At 41.6% G+C, this 27,852-nt stretch overlaps 1 protein-coding gene across 1 annotated transcript in view; it reads right to left on the reverse strand.

The window, feature by feature from the left end:
• The window catches only part of DCC (DCC netrin 1 receptor), a 606,685-nt gene that overhangs the window by 57,246 nt on the left and 521,587 nt on the right, over positions 1-27,852 (reverse strand). The window contains exons 16-20 of the mRNA XM_061450469.1: positions 19,815-19,910; positions 15,564-15,802; positions 10,595-10,733; positions 5,422-5,529; positions 3,045-3,239 (exon numbers count right to left, since the gene is read on the reverse strand). Coding sequence (XP_061306453.1) covers positions 3,045-3,239; positions 5,422-5,529; positions 10,595-10,733; positions 15,564-15,802; positions 19,815-19,910 — 777 coding nt within the window. The remainder of the gene's footprint in view (positions 1-3,044; positions 3,240-5,421; positions 5,530-10,594; positions 10,734-15,563; positions 15,803-19,814; positions 19,911-27,852) is intronic.

Raw genomic sequence — 27,852 nt, forward strand, 5'->3', positions numbered from 1 at the left:
GAAAAAGCAAGTTGCTGAGAAGTTATTTAAAAGATCAAGGCAATCCTCCTCCCCATCTCCCAGTTCATTCACTCACTCTTTAGTTGCCATGTGTCATTGGGCAGTTGCAATAACATTGCAGACTGTGTATTTACTTCTGCAAATTAATGAATTTCCAAAAGTCATTCCTATATATGCCATAAAATTGATATAACATGGAGACTTGGACTTTAACATCGGGGCAATCTGAGAAAATACCCTGCTTTGCACAAAATGCACATTTGATTTGGGCACTGTCTGCTTCTCTTCCTTAAACACATGTAAGTATATACGTATACATAATATTTACTGAAGTCATCTAGACTCAGGAAGCATTAAGAAAAATCCTAGCAACAGTCTCAAATTCTGGTCCAAACTATATAACAATAAAAAGGTGAGACATTTGATCACATTTCAGCCTTCTATTCCAGGTCCCTAAGAATGTGTGTATCAGATTCTCCACGGTTTAAGTGATAAATTTAACCAGCCAGAGCATAAAACTGGCAGATTCTCAACTGATGAAAGCTGTCAGAGATTGATTGCAGTGCACAGTGTAACAACAGTTTACATAACCTCAGGATTTGCCCATTTTTGTCTATATTATCATCGGTGAAGCTGAGGTGGAAGAATATAAACTCATTATTCCACGGTAGTGTTACTTACTAGTAAATATATCTCTTTCTCACAGATCACTACATTTTCATTAGTAAAGGAAACTCACTACAAATACTCTCATTGCAATTACAACACAAGTAATAGCTTGGTTTCCTTGCAGGAGCTTTAAGTGCTATAATGTATGGAACGAGAGCGTGGGTGACTTAGTGGATCTTTGATGCCTGTTTAGCTCCTCGTGATCTAAAACTTCCTCTGATCAGGACATAGATTTGCCATCAGAACACACATAGCCATATGGCTCATACATATCTTCTGTTAATAACCATTATGGGTAGGAAACCAACATTTCTGCATAATTCAGAATGCACTCAAGACTTCAGAAAGTCTTTTCACCTCAAGTGTACGGATAAATTTGTCAAAAAAACAGTTGAATAGTATTGAACATGACATATTTAGGGTGGATATCATTAAGTATTCAAGGCAGGGTATTAGACATAGTCCTTGTAGGCTATTACAAGATGTAACAAATGTATAAATTCATCTTCTCAGTATCTGTTGATGTTGTCTGATTCAGAATTCATTTCCCAAATGAGTTTCATGGTACTTTGTGTAAACATTACAAAGCAGGTGATATCAAGTGCATTAATCTTTTGGTTTAGTTGGATATCCGGGTCTCTATATCTTTTCATATCTCATTAGTCTGTGCTTATTATATTTTGATGCCTTGTCTCTTTTAAGCTCAGTCTAATAGACTTCTGCTTGGCACAGATTCTGAGCATGAAATTAAGTTGGCACCGTCCCCTTGATAGAGATGAAGCACCCGCAAAGTGCTATCTCTTCGCATTTCTTGGCAGTAGAGAATCAATAATCAGGATCCTACCAATAATTCATTCAGAGTGAGACATGACTTGGACAAGTAAGTCCTGCAAACCTGGGCAGGCGATGATAAGCTCAGTGCGAACTGACACAATTTTTCTTTCTCTTTTCTGATTCTCTACCTACTGCATGGAAACAGTCTATGAGGCTTTTCACTCCTATTCAATGGTCAATAGCATGCTTTAGAGACACTGATATTACTGATAGTGAAGGAAAAAGGGCAAGCTCTCTGCCTGTGCGGCTGTGGACACTGGCTCATTCATCAAAAGCCTTTCTTAAAGGTTGAAAAGTGGATATTCCTCCCCCGCTTCCCTCACAGGCAGGGCAAAAATTTGCTATTCACATGAAGGTTTGCTGACAGAGAATTCCAATACAAGCTCCCACTAATCAAACAACAAATCCCTTAAAGGGAATGATACGGGGATGGTGTGGCACCCCTTTCTCTGCAGTCACTTTGCTTAGTAGAGCTCACGTCAGAGGCCTGAGTGAGAGAGCTAATTCCAAGCCTCTCCAGCAAGGTTTGAATCTGGATTTCCTTAATTCCCCTCCAGTTATGAATACTCAGGCCCAGTCTGTGTCCTGTTTTAATTGTCTTCTGCTATGTTGTTATTTTTACAGGCAAATCCCAGGATTTTCTCCAGAGGAGGCACAGCAACAACGTGCTCTCTCACATGCCATGGTTCTTTCCTGGAACAGGTTCACTGTTTGTGTCATTTGCGTTCTTTATTAATTACACACCTTTTTAAGAAGTAATTTCATACCTTTGTGCAAATGATTGAGTGACAGTTAAAATAGAAGGAGCAGAGCTGCCTCAAGCACCCTGCTTCCCACTAACAGTAATATTGCTTACATCTTCATAACTAATAATTACTGGGTAGATCATGTCAGGGCTTCATGCAGACAGACAGTGGAGAAGAGAGCAGAGGAATCTCTCTCTGTGTTGATTTGAAATTGAATCTGACATAAGTGCAGTCCTTTGTTCTCATGAACACCTAGGCACTGGAATACCAGGAAAATAAAGGGTGCCCCTGTTTTGCCTGCTCCTCCTCACTGGTCACTTTAGAGAGAAGGGTAAAGCACTAATTAGTCTGTTGCTAATAAAATCTACTGAAAAATATGTGCAATAACTTTCCCCATGCAAAGGCAAGCTGCATCCCAGCTTGCTGAGATTTCTAATCATGATTTTGCGTGCCTGCTCTGCTGATAGGAGTGAGTCGTTACAGGTTCCTACAGTCACCAGAGGATCCAAAACGAAGAGGGACCTCCCTAGAGAAACCCAGTCAAATCCAATTAGTTTTGTTATTGCTGCTGGAAAGTTAGGTGGTGTCAGAGTGCTGAATTTAGAAATATAGTTACCACCTCATTATGTGGTTTACTTTCATCAAGTACTGTACCTAGCGTTTTGCTTTTATCTCTCAGCAACAATTTCAAGCAGTAGGATCTCTTCTGGCTGAAGTGGCATTAATTGCAAAGCTCCCACAGAAGCATAAGAGAATTCTGTGTGTCATTACTATCCCCACGACACAGATCCAAACCTTTCAGCGTGCGGAAGAAAGTAGGATCAGAGAGGGGCCCCACTCCCTTGGCGTTGCGAGCTTGGATTCTGAAGTAGTACACGGTGTCCAGGTTGAGATCCATGATCTGGTGGGTGAGCCGGTCACCGCTGATGGACTCCATAACCCAGTCATCAATGGGAGCGTTCTTGTCCAAAGTGTAGAAGAGGATGTAAGCTGAAGAAACACAACCTCTCAGTTAGCACTTTACCAAATTTTAAGGTGCTTCTTCGACAAAATACAGGTAAAATTCAGGTTTCTTAAAAATCTGGCTTTTCTATTTAAAAGCAGGAATGTCAGGCCTCCAGTCTATTTTGCTTTGAGCAAAGTTACAAAAACACACATTTGTTTACTTTTAGAACAAAACCACAGTTACAGTATTCACTGTAAGAAATACAGATTTAGCAAACATGAAAATAGGTTAATTTTTAATAATTAACAGGTTCTTACAAGCTCATTTCTCAAATTCAGGTGACATTTGAGATATCATTCAGTCTGACAGCTTCCATAAACCATACAATATAAGTCTTTAGTGTTTCCATCCTAAAATAAAATTATATGGCATTAATGACCCACATTAAATGACGGTGTTTATGGGAAGCCATGCAATATTTCTTTTCAGCTATAAGGGAAAGTATTTTCTGAAAAAAATGGAGAATCATAATTTTTGGTAGCTCAGAATTTTGGTAACTTAAAGTAGCACAATAACTACTTTCCACTGAATAAAACTTGGAAGTTTCAGAACTTAGAGACCACAAGGACCAGCATTAGGATATCATTACAGTTTATAGGAATTACTTTGCCTATAAATGAACTTCTGGGAAGAAGAAAAAAGCCTGTAATCAGGGCTGAGAGGTCTAGAACACCCTGCAACTACTTTGCAACCCTGCTTCATATGCCTAAGAAACATTTGACCACGCACTCAGCAAAAACTTCCCTTGAGAGACATTCTGCAACCCAGCGCTAGAAGAAACAAGTTTGTGCATGGATGCCAGGGTATCCAGTCTGGTCTCAGGTCTGAATGCTGCTCCTGGTGGAAAAACTCTCTGAAAGGTGCCACCACGGAGTGATTTCATGCCTTGGAAGTCAGCAAAGCTTGTATTTTATTTTGTCTCTTACTCACTGGGGAATCAGGACTATTAACACTCATTTGGGTGTGCTGTCCATCAAAATGGCCATGTCTTCTCTCTAATGGCTAAATTAAGTTTGTGTAAACAGGGGCATTTCATCAAAACATCCTCCTTTTGGACATGGTCAGGGATTGTAAAGTCCTGATGATAATGTGGAGTGAAATTATACACAGTTATGCAAGTCTGGCCTAGGAATCGTTATTGCTGGGTGATGTCCACGTGGAAATATATCCTTATTTTTACTGATAACATAAAGTGGGTTACTTTCCTGGTGTAACTCACAACAGCTCATCTGATGCCAGTAAGGCCCTGCTGAGTTACACACTGTTTAAAGCTTACCCAGGGCTCTTCATCGCTAATGGCTCACATGGGACATTGTTCTGAAGTGTTCTTCCTCTTGCATTTATACTCCTCAATGCTTCAGCAGTGTGTTACTGGGATTATGAGCACTAACAGTGACATTTTCATTCACCCACACATAAATACACTGTAGAACAGGTCCAACCCAACTGTTAGTAGTAACGTGACCATAATGTGCACGTTATTGAAGGTGGGCAATAATTCTCCTACTAATTATAAGGCTCTGAGATGGCTATTAACAGCCCAAAATGATCAGTTACAAGCAAAATCTCAGATAGAACTCTACTGTATTTTTCAAACTAAATTAACATTAAAGGTTTGTAATGAATTTCTTAATTAGACACTAAGGTTACATGAAGTGTTTTGGAAAATAAAATCTGTCATTGTGAAGCACCCGTTCAGTTCAGCTCTTGTCAGTCAATATTAGGGTTTTTCCTGATCATCACTGCCTTAAATAGTTACTGTAAAATTAAATATCTACCAATAAATTCTCCCATGATGTGCTGCACTGAGCAACCTATTATTACATGTATTATGCATTGCACTCTTGCTAAACAAAATACTAATTATTAGTCATTTCTAATTATCATTGAGCAGCATGAACCACAAAACCTTCACTTCAGGTGCTCCATTTTTTAACTTATGTTACTGCTCTTAGCAATTAAAAATACAGATTTACATCCCAAGTTCTAGATCCTACAGTACCCCTAACATTGCCTTGAACCCTAAACCAAGTTGGATGATGAAAGTAAAAGAAAATAAAATACCATCAGATCAAATAGCACCCAAGAAAAAAGAGTTAATGAGTGAAAGCATCGAACGCTCAGAATGGTAAATAAAGGGAGAAGGTAGATAATTTAAATATTTACCAGTGATTTTTCCATTGGCTTCCAACGGTGGCTGCCAGCTGACAATGACCGTCCGGGGTTTCCCTTCCCGTGTAATGACTGTCAAATCCTTGGGAGCAGAGGTTGGAGCTGAAAATAATGGAAATAATAGAAAATAGAAGTTGCTCAACTGTTCTGTGATTCTGAATTCCTTACACACCATAGCAGTCATGAGCTATAGTTCATCTACTATAGGCGCCTACTGCTTTCTTAGATCCTTTCAAATGTGAGTGTCCTTAGATGCATTCAAACATGTAACATATGGTTTGTCTAGAAGTGAGATTTTAACAGCAGTAATTGCACAAAACACTGCGTGTGGATATGTTAGGATTTGGCGGATAGCTCTTATTCTCCACCGAGGCATCCAGGAACACCTAACATATTCTGGGAACACTGTACACTTAAAACCAGTAATAATACTGCGGGTTCTTTATTAGAAAAACTTGTAGGTACGTACCAGTATAAACCAAACATTACTGTGTCTATTTGCTAAACATATCTCATCTTGGGACATTTTAGATATGATAGAAAACTCTTAGTTCTTCTGTTTAAAGTGTATTAAAGACACAAGGTTGGATTTCTGAGCCTACAGTATCTACTTTGCACCCTGCCTTTCTGATGATGGTCAGGATGTCTTGCACAGATATTTTGTAAGGTCAGGAAATTGTCACAGATAATTTGTAAGACTGTGGAGGAGAAAGGAAAGAAGGCCAATTATTAATAAATAGTTAAGAGAGAAGAGTAAATGCATTGGCACTAAGCTCATTGTTTATTAAGTTCGTTTGATGCAGGCTGTCAATGACCTGGAGCATATAGAGAACATAACAGCACAGGGAACACAGAATACGAGAATCTCATCATCTGTGTCCTACCCCTGAGGCCACTAAACAACATTTCTGAATGTTTGAACAACTGCCCTGAAGCCACTTGGTGAGGTAAAGCTGTGTTGGACTGTGCTGAGCTAAACCAGCCCAATCTAAACACAGAAACAAGTCTTCAGGGTGACAAATAACAAGGGAGGAACCAGCTGCTGTACAGGCTCTGGTCACAGGGAGTTAATCCCTTTGAAATAACATTCTTTGTTGCAGGTTTAGGGTGGATTATCTCTTTGCTATATGTGCTGGAACAACACTTTCAGTCTGATATGTCCAGAGCCAGCACCAACGGGACTCACTTCAGTCTTGTCACATTGGGTGCTCCTCTTTGGAAGCATCTTTCTTACCCTGAAGTAGGCAAACCAGAACATAAGTTCACATGTCTTTGAGAAGCCCCTTAGTCCTGGGTGATGCCAAGCATGACATGAGCTAACACACTGCATTATTGCTATTGTCATTAGTGCTGCTGCTGGGGATTTCTCGAGAGGACTGTGTTGCACTTAAAAGCTACTCGGCTTGTAGCCAGCTCGGGACACTGGCTCATCAGTTCAAAAAAGTGTACTATAATCCTAGTACCACAGAATCCCAGACGGGTCTGGGTTACAAAGGACCTTAAAGCTCACCCAGTTCCAGCCCCTGCCATGGGCATGGACACCTTCCACCGGAACAGCTTGCTCCAAGCCCCTGTGTCCAACCTGGCCTTGAATACTGCCAGGGATGGGGCAGCCACAGCTTCTCTGGGCACCCTGTGCCAGCGCCTCAGCACCCTCACAGGGAAGAGCTTCTGCCTAAGAGCTCATCTCAGTCTCCCCTTGGGCAGGTTAAAGCCATTCCCCTTGGCCTGTCCCTACATCCCTTGTCCCAAGCCCCTCTCCAGGTTTCCTGCAGCCCCTTTAGGCACTGAAGCTGCTCTCAGGTCTCCCCTTCAGGAGCCTTCTCTTCTCCACCTTGCATGGTCCTGCTTTCTCAGGGAACTGCAAGAAATAACAATTTTCATAAATGAATCTCACTCGCTTTTTAAAGTAAAATTTCTCTTGCCTACTTTTGCCAAGCCCATCCTGTGATATTATTTACCTTCACAGAAATTTCTACGGAAGAGCATCCATCTCTTTGTAGGCAAACAACATTTTTATGTTGAGTGCTGTTTTCCTTTCTCTGATATTAACCTTTCTGACATGTTTTCATGAACTAGTTAACCCTTTCCTTTCCTAGATTTTCTGTCTTTTTGAGGCTAAACTAGCAGGGCTTGTAAACCCCTCCTGTAGCACAACCTTTCTGTGCTGGTGAGTAAAACATGAACTCTGCTGAGCAGCTGAAGTCGAGCTGTGTTTTCAGCAGATTGTGAACATAAGATATCATGAGAAAAATCAAAGCTTTAGATGTTTCCCTTAGCACTTACTAACACCTCTCGTATTCGTAAGACTTGCGTAGGCTGATCTGGGGATGGAACTTGGCTCCGAGAGTTGCTTCTGAATATTGGGCATAGCAACTCTCCCTAGCCATGGTAATAATCTTGAGTGAATTCTTTATCGATGCTGATATTTATGCTCTTTAATATCATTACAGGAAATTCAACATGTGGAATGGGTACAAAATAGGCAATAAAGATCAGCAGTGCAGGATGCCCTTAATAAACAAAGCTGCTCTATCAAGCTCAGATAATTGTGTTGCAATCACATGGGAAAATGTAAAGACACATATATTCCCTCTTGTTTTCCCTTTGTTATTTAACTGGCGTATACTGTGGCTTTCATTTGAAAAGAAAGCCCAACAAATCAATATTTATAGGCAGACCTCATTTGGTATCTGCTGGTAGAAACCAGTTTGTAAAGGCATCTAGAGTCTTTTCAAGATACCAGCCCCCCTTAGAAAATACAGTACGTACTAATTTGGTGTCCAAATGTACATGCTGCTGTCTACAACACATGAAGAAGAAAAATACCTTCAGCAAAACCACAGCCATTCTTATCTATGGGCAAGGGACTATAGAGAGATACACAGGCAATCACAGAGAATGTGGAAAATCTAGTGGTTCACAGTGTACGGCCTCATGCAGCTCAGTGATGTAAAAGCTCTACTCAGTGCTTGTCAGGCCACATATGGAATACACTGTTCAGATTTTTTCCCTGCTGTACATAAAAGGTGTGGACAGTCTGGAGTGGGTTCAGAGAATGGCCACAAAGATGATCCAAGGACTGGGAAGCTGTTGAAGGAAAAGCTGAGAGAGGTGGGTCTGTTAAGCCTGGAGAAAAGAAGTCCTGGGGAGACCTTATGCCGTGTGCCAGTACTTAACTAGTGGCTACCAAGACGACAAGGACTCCCTTTTTACAAGAAGTCCCATGGAAAAGATGAGGGGTGATGGGCACAAGTTACTCTTGGGGAGATTCCAGCTGGACAAAGAAGGACATTTTTCACACAGAGAGCAACCAGCCATTGGAATAGTCTCCCTAAGGAAGTGCTGAACTCCTTAACACTGGATGCTGTTAAGTTAGGGCTGGACAGGGTGCTGGGTGCAGGGTCTTCCTGTTCCTAGAAAGGCTGGACCATGTGGTCCTTGAGTTCCCTTCCAATGTGGTATTATATGATTTTAGGCTGGGAAATTTGGGGCTGTTCAGCCTGGAGAAGAGAAGGCTGCGTGGAGACCTCAGAGCAGCCTTCCAGTATCTGAAGGGGGCCTATAGGGATGCTGGGGAGGGACTCTTCATTAGGGACTGTAGTGACAGGACAAGGGGTAACGGGTTAAAACTTTACCAGGGGAAGTTTAGATTGGATATAAGGAGGAGTTTCTTTACTGTGAGGGTGGTGAGGCACTGGAACAGGCTGTTCAAAGAAGTGGCAAATGCTCCATCCCTGGCAGCTTTCAAGGCCAGGTTGGACGAAGCCTTGGGTGAGATGGTTTAGTGTGAGGTGTCCCTGCCCATGGCAGGGGGGTTGGAACTGGATGATCTTCAGGTCCTTTCCAACCCTAAATGTTCTATGGTTCTATGATTCTATGATCCTATGAAATGTACTCAGGAGTTTCAAAAGAGGGGCCTATTCCCAAAGAAATGAAAATTTAATGGTAAACCCCTAGCCTTGTTTAAAGACAGCCTAGGGATCAAGATATCTGTCACCATTAACACCTGCATGGTAACTAGAAGTAAAGCCCGTGCATACTATTCCGCTACTGTGGGTAAGGGAAAGCGCATGAAAGATAACGAAAGAATTATGTTTTGGAGAGGATGTTATCTGCAGAGATCACTACACCTTCATCCCTTTTCAAGTATTTTTATCCTACTGAATTAGAGCTACATATAATATGTGCCTGGTGTCTTTTATCAAAACTGCATTCATCCCCCTTCAGAATCTGAAGCATCTTTCATACTTCAAGCAGGATGTATCATAGCTTCTTGCTTGGAAAATGCCACTCAAACGCTTGAGAAGAGCAGCTAAATTAAGCCTTCAAAGTGTGTTTGCTTATTATAAGAATATTGTTAATATTGAGAATGGCTCCTTGGTGAAAATAAAATACAGATGTATAAACACACTGAGGTTAAGAAGAGATGCATTTCAAGCTGTTAGCCGGGAATTTATATAAGAACAATTTGCACAGGGTAGATAATTGTGCCATTATAGTGAGTAATGTTCAAAAGGCTGCTCAATTCACTAGGTTTTGGGACTTTTTTCCTGGTTTCTGTCTCTAATTTCGCACACACAGATTTAGTCACTGTAAGTGACAAAAGGTTTTGCCTGGGCTGAAGCATCAGCCACCAGCACAGCACACAGCAGACCATTAAAATGTGTCTACACAATGTTAGGAACAGGCCTGTGAGTCAAGACCTTCGGTCAAGAAGGATGTGTAGCAGACGGGAGCAGTTACTGAGTCCTTTCTACTAAGTGGGTAAGACGGGAAGTTACGAACTAGAGACAAAATGATGCAGAACTTTGTAAGTAAGAATTTTAAAGTAGCAATTATCGTTATCTAATGATAAGAGAATAATTGCTGTCACCCGATCTTGGGTTTCTTTGAAAACTCTTAAATCATTAGTATCAGAAGTCACAGCTACTCGTTATGCTATGGATCAAGGTAATACCATCCCCTAAGTTCTTGCAGTGACATCAGAGCCCAGTAGAATGACTGCTCTGCCTCACTACCCATGAAAAGAAGTGAGGAAAACCAGTTAAATCTGTACATACAGTGCCAGCTCACGTTGAACTCGTTCAAGTTGAACTTGAGCAAGGCTTTTGATGGCAGGTATGAAAAAACACAAAGAAACCCATCCCAGCAGCTCTTGCCGTACCTGCTTCGTAGGTGGTGGCGTGTGCGGTCATGCTCCAGGTGCTGGACCGCCGGCCTTTGGTGACCATGACGGAGAACTCGTACATGGTGTTCGGCTTCAGGCCGATCACAGTGTGGCTCAGAGCAGTCGTATCTGCCGACTGCAAAGACAGACAGCGGAGAACATCTTAAAGACACTCTTTCTGCTAGTAGCTAAGCAAAACACGGTTACAGGATTCCCTTTTCACGCAAAATAGCTCTATTGCTACTGCATACCTTAATGGGAATATTTTTAGTACCACAAGCAGTTGAATAAATTATTGTGATGCTTTCTCTTTGCCTATTCCCACATAAAGCAATTTGCTGTGCCTTGTTTTCCGCATGTAAATTGGAAGCTAACCCTATGTCTTACGTCTATGTCTGTAGGAGGACAAAAAATTGCAATATTTTCATGAGTAAAACACCCATTTTCAGCCTCTTTGATAGGTTCCTGCTAAAAAGAAGTTTTAATTGCTGATTTTGCTGATTTTTGCTGATTTTTAGTAGAGGTTCAGAAAACATTCTTATCCCAAGAATGGTCCTTACTAAGGCTTCCTGGTTTCTGAAGTTAACATGTATTTATGATAAAGATCAAAATATGACCTGAACTGCTGCATAAAGTTGCATTTTTGTATTCACAAAACACACTTTTTCTTGGTTAGATACAACATGTTTATACATTATATTATATCTGTCTCCCTGTGATATGTTATGAACAGCTAAACATATCGATGTTGATGTGAATATTAAATTGTTCATTTATTTTTAACTGATTTATCTTTTTACCTCAGCCTGCAGCAAGGAGCAATTTGAGCTCAAACTAGTGTCAGAGAAGACAAGTCAGAAGAAAATTGTCAGGCAAATTGGTGGCAATTGGGTAAAATCAATTCCCACGCTCTTCAGTTACAGAGCCTGGTGTGCAGTCCTCCAACATCCACAACTTATAGGACAGTGAGTAAATGTGGAGCACATTTTTACAAGTTTATATACCTATAGACTGAAGTTAGCTGAGTAAGGACAAGATACACGTGGCTTTCGATCAGAAGAGTACCTTGATGCTCACATTTGAGAAGTGGTTCACAACAAGGTGCTTCCTGGCACGCACCAGTAGTGCCATTCTGATGCTAATCATCAGGCGATTCAAAGATCAATTGACCTTTACTGAAAATGGGACATCAAGTTTCCACCACACCACAGAATAAAGCAGAAATATTCAAGCAGGGTGTGTGTGGGGGGAGAAATTTACTTTGCAGAGACATTAATTCAGAGCAGCCTTGTGAAGAAGGGCTTGGGGGTGTTGGTCGGTGAGAAAATGAACATGAGCCGGCTTCAGTGTGCACTCACAGCCCAGAAAGCAACCGTATCCTGGACTGCATCCAAAGGAGAGTGACCAGCAGGTCGAAGGAGGTGATCCTGCCCCTCTGCTCTGCTCTTGTGAGACCTCACCTGGAGCATTGTGTGCAGTTCTGGTGTCCTCAACATAAAAAGGACATGGAACTGTTGGAACAAGTCCAGAGGAGGCCATGAGGATGATCAGGGGCTGGAGCACCTCCTGTATGAAGACAGGCTGAGGAAGTTGGAGCTGTTCATCCTGGAGAAGAGAAGCTGCGTGGAGACCTCATAGCAGCCTTCCAGTATCTGAAAGGGGGCTATAGGGATGCTGGGCAGGGACTGTTCATTAGGGACTGTAGTGATAGGACAAGGGGTAATGGGTTAAAACTTAAACAGGGGAAGTTTAAGTTGGATATAAGGAGGAAGTTCTTTACTGTGAGGGTGATGAGGCACTGGAACGGGTTGCCCAGGGAGGTTGTGAATGCTCCATCCCTGGCAGTGTTCAAGGCCAGGTTGGACAGAGCTTTGGGTGCCGTGGTTTAGTGTGAGGTGTCCCTGCCCATGGCAGGGGGGGTTGGAAGTGGATGATCTTAAGGTCCTTTCCAACCCTAACTATTTTATGAATCAATGATGCTGTGATTAATGGCTATATTTGCCTATGTGGTATGCTGTTTTACCACAAGTGCTCTCACATGTTTTGCATGCTTCTTGATAGGAAGACTTAACGCAGCACCAGATTTTATCATCTTTATACTCAATTAAAACTCCTATTTCTTGGAAATTAGCAAGTTTGCAACTTACCTGTACTAAGGGTTTACTCCAGCAGAGAATTTCCCTCTGTTAAAAGTCTTATTGAAACAAAGATATCACTTAAAAGTGTTCATAAACTATTCTGCCAAACTACTTGGCCACTCTCCAGAGATGGCAAAATCTACCGGCTGGAGTTTATATAAATTATTATTTGAATAAAGCTGGATTTTAACATAGAGAAAAATAATTTTCTCCCCCAGGAAATATTTCGCGAGAAAGAAAATGATTTACAGCATAAAATACTCCTCAGCATGACTGAGAGTAACTAAAACTGGTAACTATCACTGCAGAAGTCCTTAGACACTACAGTCAGGAAAAATTCACATGGAAAGAAACAATAGGGTTTGAACCTATTCCTGGACAAAATGGCCTTTAGTGGAACATATTGACGTTGGGTTCTTTTTTGTGAAAGGAAAGTTATTTGTCTCCAGCTGCGTGTTTTTCTTTGACTCTTTTGCTCAGTACTAAAAATTAGCATTTCAACAGTAGAAACATCCTTGAAGTTAGTATCACATTGAGATGAAGGGGGTGTAACTGTAGCAAGTACCTTTAGTAATACCACTGGATAGCTGTCTGGGACAGTTTGCACAAAGTAAAGCTGACAGGGCAAAGTTAAATTCATAAACTTCCCACTTCGATGAGAAAGGCTAAACCCTTCATCATGTTTAGATACGTGGTTCTGAAGTGGCAGGAGACGTTAATGGGAAAACCTCAAAAGACTTGGAAATTCAATGCCAAAGCACAGGCAAGTGCTTTGGGAACCTAACTGGGAGCCTCATCCAAACCCCTCTGAAGAAGGGAAGTTTTCTCCACTGTTTTCAAAGAATAACATGATAGGGTTTTATCAGTTTCCTTGAAAAAGTGTGTTTATTTCAAGAAAACAGACCCTCTTGAAAGATTTTTGATTGTTTCTGCTTTTGGGTGAGAGAACTGCAATAAAAGAATCAGACCGGCTCTTTACACGTTAAGCAGAGACTGCCCAAACTAGAGATGGTGGCAAAAAATGGTGACTTCACTCTTGCTCCTCTTTAGTCTCCTGCATCTGAACATCTTCCGGAGCCCTGTGTGTGGGTTTGTGAGAGATGTCCACCTACTTGAGTAGCAGAAGGCCATTGAGCTTGACACCTCCAAACAGGACATGCTTCTCCTAAACCCTGGATTAAATGGGCTATTTTTGATCATTTTCATTTGTCACCCACCATTTTCCCGTGCATGCAGCTCCCTGTATGCATTAGGAAACTAGAGAAAATGTTATGACTGACTGTGAGTGGCAAAATATAATGCTGTTTTTTCTTGAGCTTTGAGTTCATCGCTAGAGCTGCACTTCCTGTGCTATACTACTCTATTTGCTGGGCATGGAAATCCATCTCTAAATAGGAGATGAAGCAAGGTAAGGCATTCAAAACATAGCAATGCATCATTTTGGCACCCTTAATTACTTACAAGCTTGTTACAACTGCATGAGCATACAAAATTTATGTCTAGTATTGCAGGTCACCATGTCAGCAGCTGAAGTTGCCCTGAGTATGGCAGTAGATAGAAAAGCAAGGTATGGACTTTTATACCTTGTAAAGATGTACTATTATTTAAAAGCTTTACAGGGGTCAGCACCTTCAGCAAAAATACAGCTGGCCTGAGTGGGCTTTTCAGCTGGCGTGAAGGCAAATCAGATGTAATGAAATTGAAATGAATAGTTTGTGGCAGCACACGGACTCAGCCAAGCACCAGTGAGCCAGATTCTGGTGGAAACATATCCTGGGAGAGCTGAAAAAAGTCACTCAGAAAAGGGATTGAAGGCAAAAGCTTCTCCATCATCAATCCCACATCTCCCAATCTGGATTGATCTCAACATCAATCTGTAGGACAGGTGTACCCCAAACCTGAAAAAGGTGGAGAGCCATTCTCTGGGGTTTAGAAAGGCCAGCCTATATTCAGACACACCATTCAGGCTCCAATCAGAACAGCCTTAGTGCTGGATAGAGCATAGGCTGTTCCACAATCCCTGTAAAAATGATTTGTATGAGGCTGCTTTTGTTAGGACAGAGAACAGTGAAAAATAAGGCATCCATTTGCAGTATAAAAATACACCCATAGCAAACAACTCACTATGGATCAATATGGTCCTTTAGGCAAGGGAAAACAACTGTTATGGTAGGGCAAGGGAGGAACGACATACTTATCATGGAGAAGGTGGATGCTATATGAGATGCAATATTTAAGCTGACAATAGTGTGGATATATAGCTTATCGTTCAAACCCAAGCAAACTAAAAAGCCTGAAGTCTAAGCTAGCTCCTTTACATTCCCTGTCCTACCACATCTCTTTGCTGCATTTGGTACTGCTTTTGGTGCTGCTTTCATTAGGACTTGAAAAGAAATTACCATAGAGTAGCATGCTCCTGCCAATCCATTCAAATTGTGTTTTCTCATAAACTAGCCTTCATTTTCTGCTACTCGGAATATGCAATACGGGTGGGTGGAATTGTCATACAGTGTGGGTGGGTTTGCAGTTGGTATTTCTTCCTATTCAAGCTACACTATTGTGCTCCTAAATCTGTGACTAATTTATGTCTGATTGGTAAAGATTAAAGATCAAAACTGTCAACAATTGGCACGTGGAATTAAACTATGGCACTCATCCAACTAAACACATGGATTTCTAGGGAGCAGTACTTATTCAGGCAAGTTTCCTTTTAATTGAAATGGGAGATTTGGTTGAGGAAAGTTCATAAAAAGCCAATTCAGAGTCTTTGCAAATAAACCACGAACAGACGAAATAGCTCATAAATTCGTAACGTGTTAAAATTTCACCTTATACTTAGCATTTGTTGAATAGCTTGTTCTCCATCGGACCGTGTAGAAGCGAACCTCCGTTGTCTTTTGATTCTTTGGGACAGAGTTATCTGCCCAGATGACCCTCACTGCATCATGCGTAAGTACAACAGCCTGGACACCTACTGGTGGGAGCATGGGGGTGGAGATATCTGGGACTGAGGTAGGGAAATCATCAAGCAAAGGATAAAAATCAACTTCTAATGGATCAATGGGGTCTGGGTCCATACATCAGCAAATGAGCATTCCAAATTAAATGAACAGGTAAGTTAAACAAAGAAAAAGAACAAACAAAAGAAAACAAAAATCAAACAGCCACCAAGGGGCACACATCACAATGGGTTAAATGCATGGCATTAATGAGGAGGAGGAACATGAGGAGAACAGAAAGAAAGGCATTAATGCAAAATGAGAACTCATCAGCAACATTTCAGTCATATCACTACAACAAAACTAAGCAGCGGTAAGTGCTATTTTCCATGACTTGTTTAAATACTTCGAGGTATTCTGTGTTTTCTTCGCACAAGATGAAGTCAATGCACAGTGGCTCTCCCACATTTTCTTCAAAAAATCAAATCATGTAAACAGCACATTATTGGAAACACTGCAAAGTGGAGAGCGTGTCAACTTCCAACCTCATCTACAGACATGACATACCCTCACATGCTTAGAAGTTACTCATGCTTTTCTCTATTGGCAGCCTCTTTTGGGCTCTTCTGTTGATTTAACTTTTTGAAAGGAACGTATTCTGCATCTGCTTAAGCACTTTTAGGCAAAACAGAACATGAAAATTTCACTGCTGAAAGTGCTGAAGTGAAAATCTTGCAGTTGTTTGTTTAATACTGTCAGTGTGTTCCGTGTGCACATATAGGCATGGAGACATGGATTATCTTCAAGCAGGCTTCCTCCTTAAGGAAGAAGCACAGTTCCTCTCCGATGTGTCTGTGACAGAGTGGTCTTTGGGGAGCAAGATGCTGAGCTCCAAGCACATGCCTCAGTAGTGTCAGAAGAAATTTCTGGCTTAGTTATCGAGACAGTGCCACATTCAGTTTCACTCCCAAAAGTTCAGGCCTTTTGAGTGGCGCGCTGAATCATTCAGTTTCCTGAGGCTGTCGAGATCACTGCGGCCATGCTTCTCCTTCTACTTCATTGCAAAGCAGGTTACTCTGAGTCTAAGTTATGAAGGTGTGAGAAAGGGAACAGATGTTGGGTGAGCAGAAGGTTACTGCTGTTGCAGCCAGCAGATAACAACCAACTACCAGTGTAGAGGATTTTTCTTCTGGTCAGTGTTCAGTTTGGCCCCAATGACGTTCAAGCTCTTGGCTTCTCCAGGGATCTGTCTCTGCCCTTTGGAGCTGCATGGTGATGGCACCCATGTGGGAACCAGAATCATATAATAGAATGGCTTGGGCTGGAAGGGATCTTAAAGCTCATCCAGTTGCAACATCGTGCCACAGGAAGGGACACCTTCCACTAGATCAGATTACTCAAAGCCCCATCCAACCTGGCTGAAATACCTCCATCCTTGTGGAAGCACCCAGCCACCTTCTGGCTTACCTGTAAATCCAGACTTACTCATTATTTACCAGCTGTGATTCTTCTACATGCAATTTCAAAATGCTGTGATAAAGTGCAGCAAAAGCACTCCAAAAGGTTGCTTGGTTTGGTTCTGGGTTTGTTTTTTTTTGAGTCTAAAATAATGTGCTAATTAATCAAAGCATAAACCAATCTAATATTTTAATGTTTCCTCATCGAGAGCTGTAACATTTTTTTCTGCTCTATGTGCAGTTGCAGCCCCTGACACTCTTTGATCGCTCCTTTTTTATGGTTTTGTAATTTTTATTCAGAACTTTAGGAGGTTACAGCCTTTGAAAGGAAAAACGAGATAAGGATAAAATTTATAATAAGCCATTTAAACAACCTCATTGCGTTGCTTCCCTCATTGAAAGCTGCTCTATAGGAAGCTTGAAAGTGAGTGTTGATGGAAATGAAGCAACTTTGTTGTTGTAGTGATTCAAAACGCAAAGATGCGATCCACGTGGTGTGGAATGGGCAGCTGAATCTCTTTTTTTACCCCGACCTAGAGAACTGAGCTTCTGCAAGTTGAGTTAACAGCTTCTTTTCCTGAACTGAAGTTTTCAAGGAGAATTGGTGGTGAATTTTGAAAGGTGAGCAATACCTGCTCCTGTTTGGTTTATTTACAAACTCAGAAGTTGATGTGACTGGAGCTCAGTTGGTATTTTAGCAAATATCAGACTTCCTTTTTCCTTTTTCTTTCCCATACTGACAAATGCAGTCCTGCTGTAGAGAAGATTATGAAGACAGGCTGCGTTTAGCCACAAAAAATGGTCAGACCCAATCAATCAAGATAATTCACTTTCTGAAACACATCACCACTGACTTGAGGAAGAGGGAAATGTCTATAATCCAAGGGTGGCTAAAAATAGGCCCCTAAGTACCACCTCGATTTTCCACCAAAGTTTCATTTGTTATTATTTATGCGTAGGCATCTGTCATTTGGTAATTGCAATCTTTTGACAGAAAATAGGTGTTTTTTTTTTCTTCTCTTTGGCGTTCTTTTGTGAATATTGCATGTTATGTAACTGTAGTCTGCACATCATATCCACACCAGCAGGGACTGAAGGATGTCTATGCATGTGCTAAATGGACACAGTTTTTTTGTTTTCTTTGGTGCACAGGATGCATCAGCTCATTTGCTTCTTGGGGAACACAGTTCCTTGTACTTCCCTGCTTTGCTAAAAGCCTTTTTTGAGACGTTCCCCCATGACCAACCCTATCCAGTTTCTCCTTTAAGAGGCTTCATCCTTTGGGTGGGAGGTGGTGGGGATCTCCAGGCACAGACACCTCTCATCAATAAGAAAGAAACACCGAGGTGGACTGCTCACAGATGATCATTAGGGTCCATTCACCAAAACAGAACCCAATCCTGAATTACCTTTTTCACACCTGGCTATCATTTCATTTATGAGAGATTATATACAGACATGAAGTCAAATCCCGATTTTTAAATAGATTCAACAACCAAAATCTTAAAAACCAAAAAGTATGTATGGATCCTAAGACAAACTCACTGGAAAAAGGTTTTACAAGACACACATACAGCAAGAACGACCTCTGTATATTCCACACAAGATTAATAATTTTCAGCCAGAAATTCCCTGACACTTATTATATCTAATGTGGCTTGTCACGGTTGCCCTTGATCATGTAATTAATCTGTTTGGTTTATTTTTTCTCCTTCTGACTTTCCAAGATTTCTTATGGGAATACTTCACAAATATGGATAAAAGCTGTTTTTCCTTGTAGAGGCACCGAAGCACCATTTGGTTGATTTATTCCTCGTGGTCCACCCAAGCCAGCGTCAGTGATCGGGTTTGCTCTCAGTGACACAGCTCCCCTTCCAGGAAGCTCTGAACACCATGGGTGAAACACTGGAAAAAACCTTCACCAAATGATGGTGCCAATCAGAGGAAAAACACATGTTTTGATTCCCCCCCCATTTTTCTGTTTTCCCCTCTCATTCCTGTTCTTTTAACCCCTCGTCAGTCCCATCAACCCACCACTGATGGCAGAAAAACCACATGGCAGACTGGAAGACAATACTACATAAGAATACGTCTGATTTTATAACTTTGCCAGCATCCCAAACATGCATCTGTGAAAAACAGCTGCTTGAAAGCAACCTGCTCTGCTACTGCTGGGTAATCCCTTCTGTTAGCCTTATCCTGCCAGGGAAGTCCCATCAGTATGTTCCTCCGCCTTCTGCAGCCCCTCTACATGCTTTTGTAGTTGTGCATGATGACAGTGTGCTCTTAACTAGTCAGTTTTAATTTAAACTGCTTTAAAAATGAATGGTACAAAAATAATTTCATCTGGGCTTAATGCAGCCAAGCTGTCGACCAGAATTCTGCCCTGACCTTTAAATATTTAAATTGTTTGGGGGTCATGCTTCTCACAAGCCAGGTTGCACTAAAAAGCAAGTACTTCTGAGCATCCCATTAAATTTACACAGCCAGTTCGTGGAAAGGCTAATTAATTCCTTCTATCTGTATAGTTGCAATTAAGTAGAAAGCGCAGCTGATTTATTCTAGCAGGACATGGTGGTTGCTGAACTCGTTTCTTCCATTGCCTTGACCAAAATATTTTGCCCAGTGTGCAGTTCTGTAAGGCTGATGTTCACTGATGGGGAGCAGATTATCTGCAACTCACCTGTCATTGACCTAGTGGTTGCACTTTCATACAGAGGCACCCCTTCTCCTGCATTGTTAAAGGCCTTCAAGGAAATCACATAGTGGGAACTTGGCTCTGCAGGAGAAAACAAACAAGGCAAAACAGATCACAAAATATTAAAGTCAGATTCGGGATGCAGACCAGGCAAGTGTTTTCCTGAAAAGCAAGAAGAAAGGAAATGAAGTTAAGCAAACACCAGTGCAAAGCAAGCAATGAACGCAATGGTTGCTCATCATTTTTGTTTTCTTTCCAAAGGCTTTATTTATCTCAATATCCTGGGTTTATCTTCATCAATAGCAAGGTAAAGTTCTCCTTTAAACCACCTGCAGCTTTGCCTGTGTAGGAAAGCTGGAACCAACTTTGGGCATCAGCTGTAAGTCCAGAGGAAGCCTCAGATACGTGCAGAGCTACATGGAGGTGAGGGATGCTGAGGGTTGCCAATGCCTTCCTCAGGATGGACCTGGGGGATCCAGGGTTGTGCCTGGTCCTGAACTCCAGCTGGCAGGGAGGCATCCATCCCTGTGCAGCTCCTCATGAGGATGTGCTGCTGCCTGGAAACGAGGTGGGAAGAGACGGGTGAGTGTCACCAGTGATGAGTTGCCTTGGAAAGCTGAAGTTCTGTAGTGAAGCACCGGTGTCCAGCTCTCCAGTGCTGCTTGCTGGAACTTGTGCTCCTGAAGCCGTCCCAGAACAGTTCATGCAACCCGGCAGTCACTGTCTGGATGCTGAGCAAGAGCCTCCCTCCCTAATTTCATGATGTCAGAATTACAACGGTAACAACCACTTTATCCCTTTTTACCTCACGGACAGCTCCTCATCCTATGTTGGCAAATATGAATCACAGAACCACGGAATGGTTTGGGTTGGAAGGGACCTTAAAGCTCACCCAGTTCCAACCCCTTGCCACTGGCAGGGACCCTTTCCACTAGAGCAGCTTAAGAAGCCTTCTCTTCTCCAGGCTGACCCAGCCCAGCTCTCCCAGCTGGAGCACTTCTCCAAAGGAGGACGTGGTAGGAAGCAAATAGCACACGGGAATTAACTTCTGGGTTCACGGACATGCTGTGCTGGTTTGTGCGTCCTCGTTTAACATGGGGCTACTCTTAACGTATCCCTAAATGAAAACAAAGTGAAATCTGCATGTCAGCGCCACGTTGGTTTTTTCCTACTGTTTTCTGAGGAAAAAAGGCAATCCGTTTTGCTGTCTTTATTCATGTAATTCACTTCATCCCCCCCCCCATTTCTTTTTAAGCTGTTAATTCTATTTGCACAGGAGAAAATCGCAGCGGAATACCCAGGGCGCTCATACACCTGCCGAAGATGAGAACTGCCTCCTCGAAGTTCTTTACTGAAAAATAACAAATGTTTGCATGCGAGGAGGCATTTATTAACATGACATTCTGAAAGACCTGCCACAAAATTACATATTTTATCTACATTAACACCAAATCAGCCCAGCGTGATTAATACTGTTACAGTGAATCTGAAATGAGTAAATAATCTTTAAGTACTTCTTGCATATTGTTACTAATATCCTTTCTACCCATGTATTTTGTATTTCGTTTTACGTTCGGAAGAAACAGTGACATATTTGTTTAATATTCAGGTGGCTTCTATGCTTCTATTGCAAAACAGTTAAACTTTAAAAATTGCCAAATGAAGGACCGGTGCATTAATAACTGCCTGTGCTAAGTGCAGTATGGTTATTAATTCAGCTGTTACTCACTGTAACATCATTAGTCATAAAGAAATTATTCTGTATTCACAGAGATGTAGTATACATTTTCATCTGATTTCCACTTGGTATTAGCATACTACTTTTAATTTCTAATTTAACTAAGTGTTGTAACTCTCCAGATTCCACATGAAGATTTATTTATTGGGACACAAAGTCATTATTTAGCTGAGTTTAATAACAACACATTCAGTAGTAAGAAGAAAGACGGACTCCATCTCTTCCTTCTACCCAGCTGTTGTGCTTATTTATGAGTTTTGAAAGACGTGACAGAGCGATGTAAGGTATTAATACAGACCACTCACTAAGGTACACTGTGAGAAATGCAGAGAATATGAAAAAAATGAAGTTTAAGGGCTTTGAGATGTGCCAGATGTTTGCCGTTACCAGCAGTGAGCTAAGTGACTATACTGAAAAGGACACCTAGGGACAGACAGCAGTTTAATCTTAGTGTTTTCCGTAAGTTAGACACATGGTTTAGTTAATAGGGGCTGTCCATATAACAGTTGAAGGGACAAGCACTTCTGTAGAGCAGTTTATCCCATGCTAAGGTAGATATTGAAGAAATAGAAGATGAGTCGTGCTCTAAGGGCTGGTACATATCTCCACTGATAAAGACCAGAGCAGGAATGTCTGGACTTCACTTGACTCAAATTTGAATAATGAGGCATTAGCCAGAGAAGAATGTTACCCCAAACACTGACTTTTTAAATGTGAAAGATTACTCAAGAAACCTGATTCTAGAAATTACTGTTGAAGTCCCCAAAGCCCCATAGGACTGTTATGTCTAATCAAAATACATTGTGAATTCCCCAATAATGAATAAGCAAAATGGGTGATTTACTATTAATTTGATCATGAAAAATATACTCACAGAAACTGATAAATTAGGTGGAAAAATGTGATGAGTTCATGGAAAATTTAAAAATGGAGACTATATAGCACATACTTCATTATAACTGCCCATATAGCACAATATATAGTTCAACAAATTTTATAACTCTAACAGACTGACATATGATATATGTTTATAACTAGTTTGGGTAAGGTTACATTTGCAAAAATGAGCTAAGATTAGGGTGAGGATGTGATCTGTCACTTTCTGTTAAAAACAGAGAAATTTCAGGTGCTCAATTTGAGCTGCTGCTAACTGGAGCAATAAATAATTGCTCGAGTCCCTCTTAGATAATACGGAAATAGGCAATTTGCCACGGTACAGTGTTTGAACACAGTACCGGAGTTCTTATAGCCCAATAGTCCAATGCAATGGAAAAGTGAGAAAAACATTAATTTTCTAATGTGGCGGTTACTTTTTGAACTGCATTGTATATTAACAGTACTTACAAGGTCACTCTGGTGCCCTGTTTGGGAAAATGCCACTGACTGGAGTGGGAGTCGGAAAGCTTTTTAGTGTAAACCTACGAATAAATGCAGCAGCTAATGGAACAGGAGGTTCATTAACACTCCTGGCAGAAACAATGCAAAGAAACAATGAAACATAGGGTTTAGAGATAACAATATCATAGAATCCCAGACTGGTTTGTGTTGGAAGGAATATTAAAGCTCATCCAGCTCCAACCCCTGCCACGAGCAGGGACACCTTCCACTAGAGCAGCTTGCTCCAAGCCCCTGTGTCCAACTTGGCCTTGAATGTTTCCAGGGATGAAGCACCTACAACTTCTTTGTGCAACCTGTTCCTGTCTCTCACCACCCTCATACTGACAAATCTTTTCCTAATGTCTAATCTACATCTCCCATCTGTCAGCCTCAACCCATCCCCTCAGTTAAAAAAACTTCCATTTGCAAGAATTCAGAGGTAAGTCCTGAATTTTACTCCACTGATCACGGATAGGAACTCAACTCTATAATAAGGATATTACCATTTGTATTTGCTATTCTGGGCAGAATTATATTTTTTTTTTTAATATTTTTTTCATTTTATTTTTTTTTTTCCTGACAGAAGACATCTCTTCTTGCCTTTGAAAAAGCTGAGCAAAGACGTCAGCATTAGCCAAGAATTGCCATGCCAGTGTTGGTGTGGAAAATAAAGTTGTATTCTGCAGTTCAACTTAAAAAACCCCAAAGGACGAGAAGTTCAAACTAAACATGAACACAGTCGATTTTTTTCTACTGACAAGTGTTACTGGAAGGAAAATAATCAACAAATACCAACTTATTTAAGATACCACAGTTATTCTTTAACGTGGTAAAATTGTGACATCTCTACAGCCATTCCATGGTGTCTTCCAACAAATGCTGAGTTTTCATGCATAATTTAAATATTTTCTTAAATATAAATATGAGATATAATCTTGACAACTAGATGTGAACTCCAGCCCAAGGAAAGCTCCTCACCTTAACGTGCAGTTTTGGACAGAGGGTGGCATACTCAGCTGATTTTGCAGATCAGCTCATTTCTCTCTCAGGCAAAAATTCATTCTCAAGTCATCTTCTCACTTCCCAGTATAACAATTACCTGGCACAAGGGACCTGCAGAGTGCTCGACAAATTGGTCGCCTGGGAATGCTGAACATAAGCTGAGCTCTCCTGGTCACCAGGAAAACACTCGATCCATTCTCACCACCCACTGCAACTGTCTTAAACTTAAAAACATCTGCATTTCTTCAGATGCAAAGTAGCTAATAAAACAGCAATAAAAATAAGTTCTATGTCCAATGATCCCCTCCTAATGCCTTTGTCAGGGCCTTTCCTGATCATAAACAGAAGTGAATTTCCAGGACATGGAACTGTTGGAACAAGTCCAGAGAAGGGCCACGAGGATGATCAGGGGACTGGAGCACCTCCTGTATGGAGACAGGGAAAGTTGGGGCTGTTCAGCCTGGAGAAGAGAAGGCTGTGTGGAGACCTCAGAGCAGCTTCCAATAGCTGAAGGGGGGCTATAAGGATGATGCAGATGGACGCTTCATTAGAGACTATAGTGATAGGACAAGGGGTGATGGGTTAAAACTTAAACAGGGGAAGTTTAGATTGGATATAAGGAGGAAATTCTTTCCTGTGAGGGTGGTGAGGCACTGGAATGGGTTGCCCAGGGAGGTTGTGAATGCTCCATCCCTGGCAGTGTTCAAGGCCAGGTTGGACAGAGCCTTGGGTGCCATGGTTTAGTGTGAGGTGTCCCTGCCCATGGCAGGGGGTTGGAGCTGGATGATCTTGAGGTCCTTTCCAACCCTAACGATTCTATGATTCTATGATTCTCTGAAGTAGCAGTTTGCTGACATCTGATCACTTTTACTCTCCTCGAGCATTAGTGTGAATCTCTGAATATAATACAACAACATTCTCATGCTGCCACAGCTTCCTGAGGAGGAAAACTGCCATCGCTACAGCATTTTCTTTTCCTTTTCCTATACTAAGATGTTTTTAACTGTAGGCTACGGAAGTGCACCCTTGGGATGGCAGAGACAGTAATAAGGTATCCATCAGGAGGAGCAATACCTTCCCTGTAGACAATGTCAAAACAAAGATACCTTGTCAAAACTGATGCGGTCTGACAAGCAAAAAAAAATCCATTAGCTATTAGTTCAACCAGGCCAAGGGCAAGGTCCTGCCCCTGGGTCAGGGCAATCGCAACACAAACACAGACTCGGGGTGGGGGGGACGGGATGGAGCAGCCTGAGAAGGACTTGGGGTTTTGGGTGAGAAGCTCCCCATGCCCCTCTGCTGTGCTATGGGGAGACCTGAGAGCAGCTCCAGTGCCTAAAGGGGCTACAGGAAACCTGGAGAGGGGTGCGGGGCAAGGGCCTGTAGGGACAGGCCAAGGGGAATGGCTTTAACCTGCCCGAGGGGAGACTGAGATGAGCTCTTAGGCAGAAGCTCTTTGCTGTGAGGGTGCTGAGGCGCTGGCACAGGGTGCCCAGAGAAGCTGTGGCTGCTTGGAACTCGATGGTCTTTAAGATCCCTTCCAATCCAAACCATTCTGTGATTCTGAAAGTAAATATTGGGGGTGTGAAGCACTAAGGAAGCAGATCAGCACTGAGGAAGAGGATGTGGAACCCCCATCCCTGAGGGTTCTTAGAACTCAGCTGCAGATGACAGCTGTGACCCAGAGCCAAGTTCGAAGCTGGCCCTGCTTGAACAAATAATTGGACACTACAGCTTGAGGGGTCCCTTCCAGCCCAAGTCAGTCTGTGATAGTCAGTACCTGCTCACACAAACAGGGTGAGGGCAGGAACCTGGCTTTGATGCCAAGCTGAGGAGGAAGTTCTAATCCAGCTGTTGACGCAGGACCTTTCTGTCTTCTCGGCTGGTCTCTCTCTTTGCTTCACCACAAGCAAATTGACTCCCCTTTATTGTTATAGCAATGAAAGGAGTGGAAACAGAAATGCTAGGTTTTGTTGTAAACAGTGTAACTCCTGCAGGAAATGCTCTGTTCAGAGAGAAAACGTCTTCAGGATAGTTATGTCTATGCCCTATGTGTCCTGCCATTGCCACTGATGCTGGAAGGCCCTCTAAAAGGCAAAAAAAACCATCATTCATTATTATCTCAAAAAGCAACTTGGGAACAGCCTCATTTACTCCTATCTAGGTTTGTGAAAACATCGCACCTTGTAATCAATCGCACCAGTGTTGGTTCCTAGATCTAGTAACATTAGTTTACTGTCAGAAAATATAATCTATCTATAGGGCAAATGGCAAATTGAAGTATAAACTCTGCACACAAGGGTTATTGAATTCTGAGAAATCAACAGAAGAAAGCTCTTCCAGCATCACAGTTGGATGTACTTCCATACAACCTGAAATGGAGGGGTTGCATCCATGGTGGTGGCTGTTCACGCTCCCAGGAAAACAGAAACCACTCTAAATGCATTAAGGAGCCCAAGCACAGTCTACAGTAAAGTTTTCATCTAGCAGTGCCACAGCAAACAAACCCAAAGCAGATGGATATCCTGCTGCGCGAGATGGCTCCGACAGAACTGGAGGGTTTTCTCTGGAAATTCATGAGGAATCTCTTCACAAGAGAGGGTGCCTGGGTCAGACCTTGCAGGAAACAGGCTGCATTTAGTAGAATACTAATAGATTCATGCTTTGAGAGCTGCAGTGTCAGATATCCAGGCAGGATAAACTGTGCCACATATGACATTAGAGCATCCAGTGGTGTCCTGCCAGGGGGTCAGAAGCACAGGGGGTGATTTGGCCTCCTCTGTGCAGAAATTACCCTCAAGCTATGGGCTATTGCCCCATAATAAAGGCACTCTGACTCTGATTTTACAAGTATCCACTGGTCACCTAATGGCCAGCAGATTAAACTCCATTAAAAGGAACCATAAACGATGTATTCCACTTCTTGGACAACATACACTTGCCCTAAAAAGGAAAACTTAGAAGCAGATTTTAGCACAGTTGAGGGAAATCATAGCTACATTACAACAACAACAACAACAACAAAGCATCTTTTAATCATATTAGCAAATTTAACTATAAATGCTCCACAAGAATACTATTTCATTGTAAGATGTGATGTTATTTCATCAAATGTATTAGGTAATTTGGAGAGGAGTCACCATCAGAAAGGCTAAACTGTGTAATGAAGAGCTCATGCATTGCTTTAATAAAATAAGAGACCTACCAGTGTATTGCCCTTTCTCTAACACAACAGCATTAGCATGTATTTACATCTTCTGGTAAACCAAACAATCCATAATAAGTGAAAAGAACTTTGTTCAGAAAAGCTAAACTTACAAAATGCTGTAAAATTCAAGAATGCATTTTCCAAGGTTACAGAGGATGGGCCTAATATCTTCTTGGTGAATGGAAAGCACAAAATGCATATTTTAGAAATTAGGCACATTTTCTTCCATGCCAAAAAGTTTCACCTAATTTTTAAACAAAGTCAGCTAACCACCATGGTGTTTTAAGCATCAGCAGTACTAACATCTCCTGAAAACCTGCTTAGGATCCAAAAGAACAAATGGAGGTTGCCTGATTGAGGCATCCAAATCTGAAAGTTTTGGCCTGGGTAAATTCCCACCTAAGAATTAACGACTTCTTAGGACAACGATGTGCCTCACTACTTTGGGGGTGCCTGTGTATGTTTAGGTAACTCGACCTATAAGACACTAGAGAAAGTGCTTAACAGAGCAAAGAGAATTTATAATGAGAATCAATTAAGTGCTTTTATTTTAATGTAGCTCAGGAGATGAACAGCAAATCCATACTTGCAGTTGTTTTTAAGATGTCTTCCCATCCTATATTATGCCTGCTTGCTGATTTCTCTTGTGAGCTGTGTCCTATGTGCATTATAACAAAATGCGCAGGACTTTGTTTTTT

Source organism: Pezoporus flaviventris, unplaced genomic scaffold, assembly GCF_033815535.1.
Source record: "Pezoporus flaviventris isolate CSIRO_AGI_PZ_B2104156 unplaced genomic scaffold, CSIRO_AGI_Pfla_v1 ptg000010l, whole genome shotgun sequence".
Taxonomy (NCBI): Eukaryota; Metazoa; Chordata; class Aves; order Psittaciformes; family Psittacidae; genus Pezoporus; species Pezoporus flaviventris.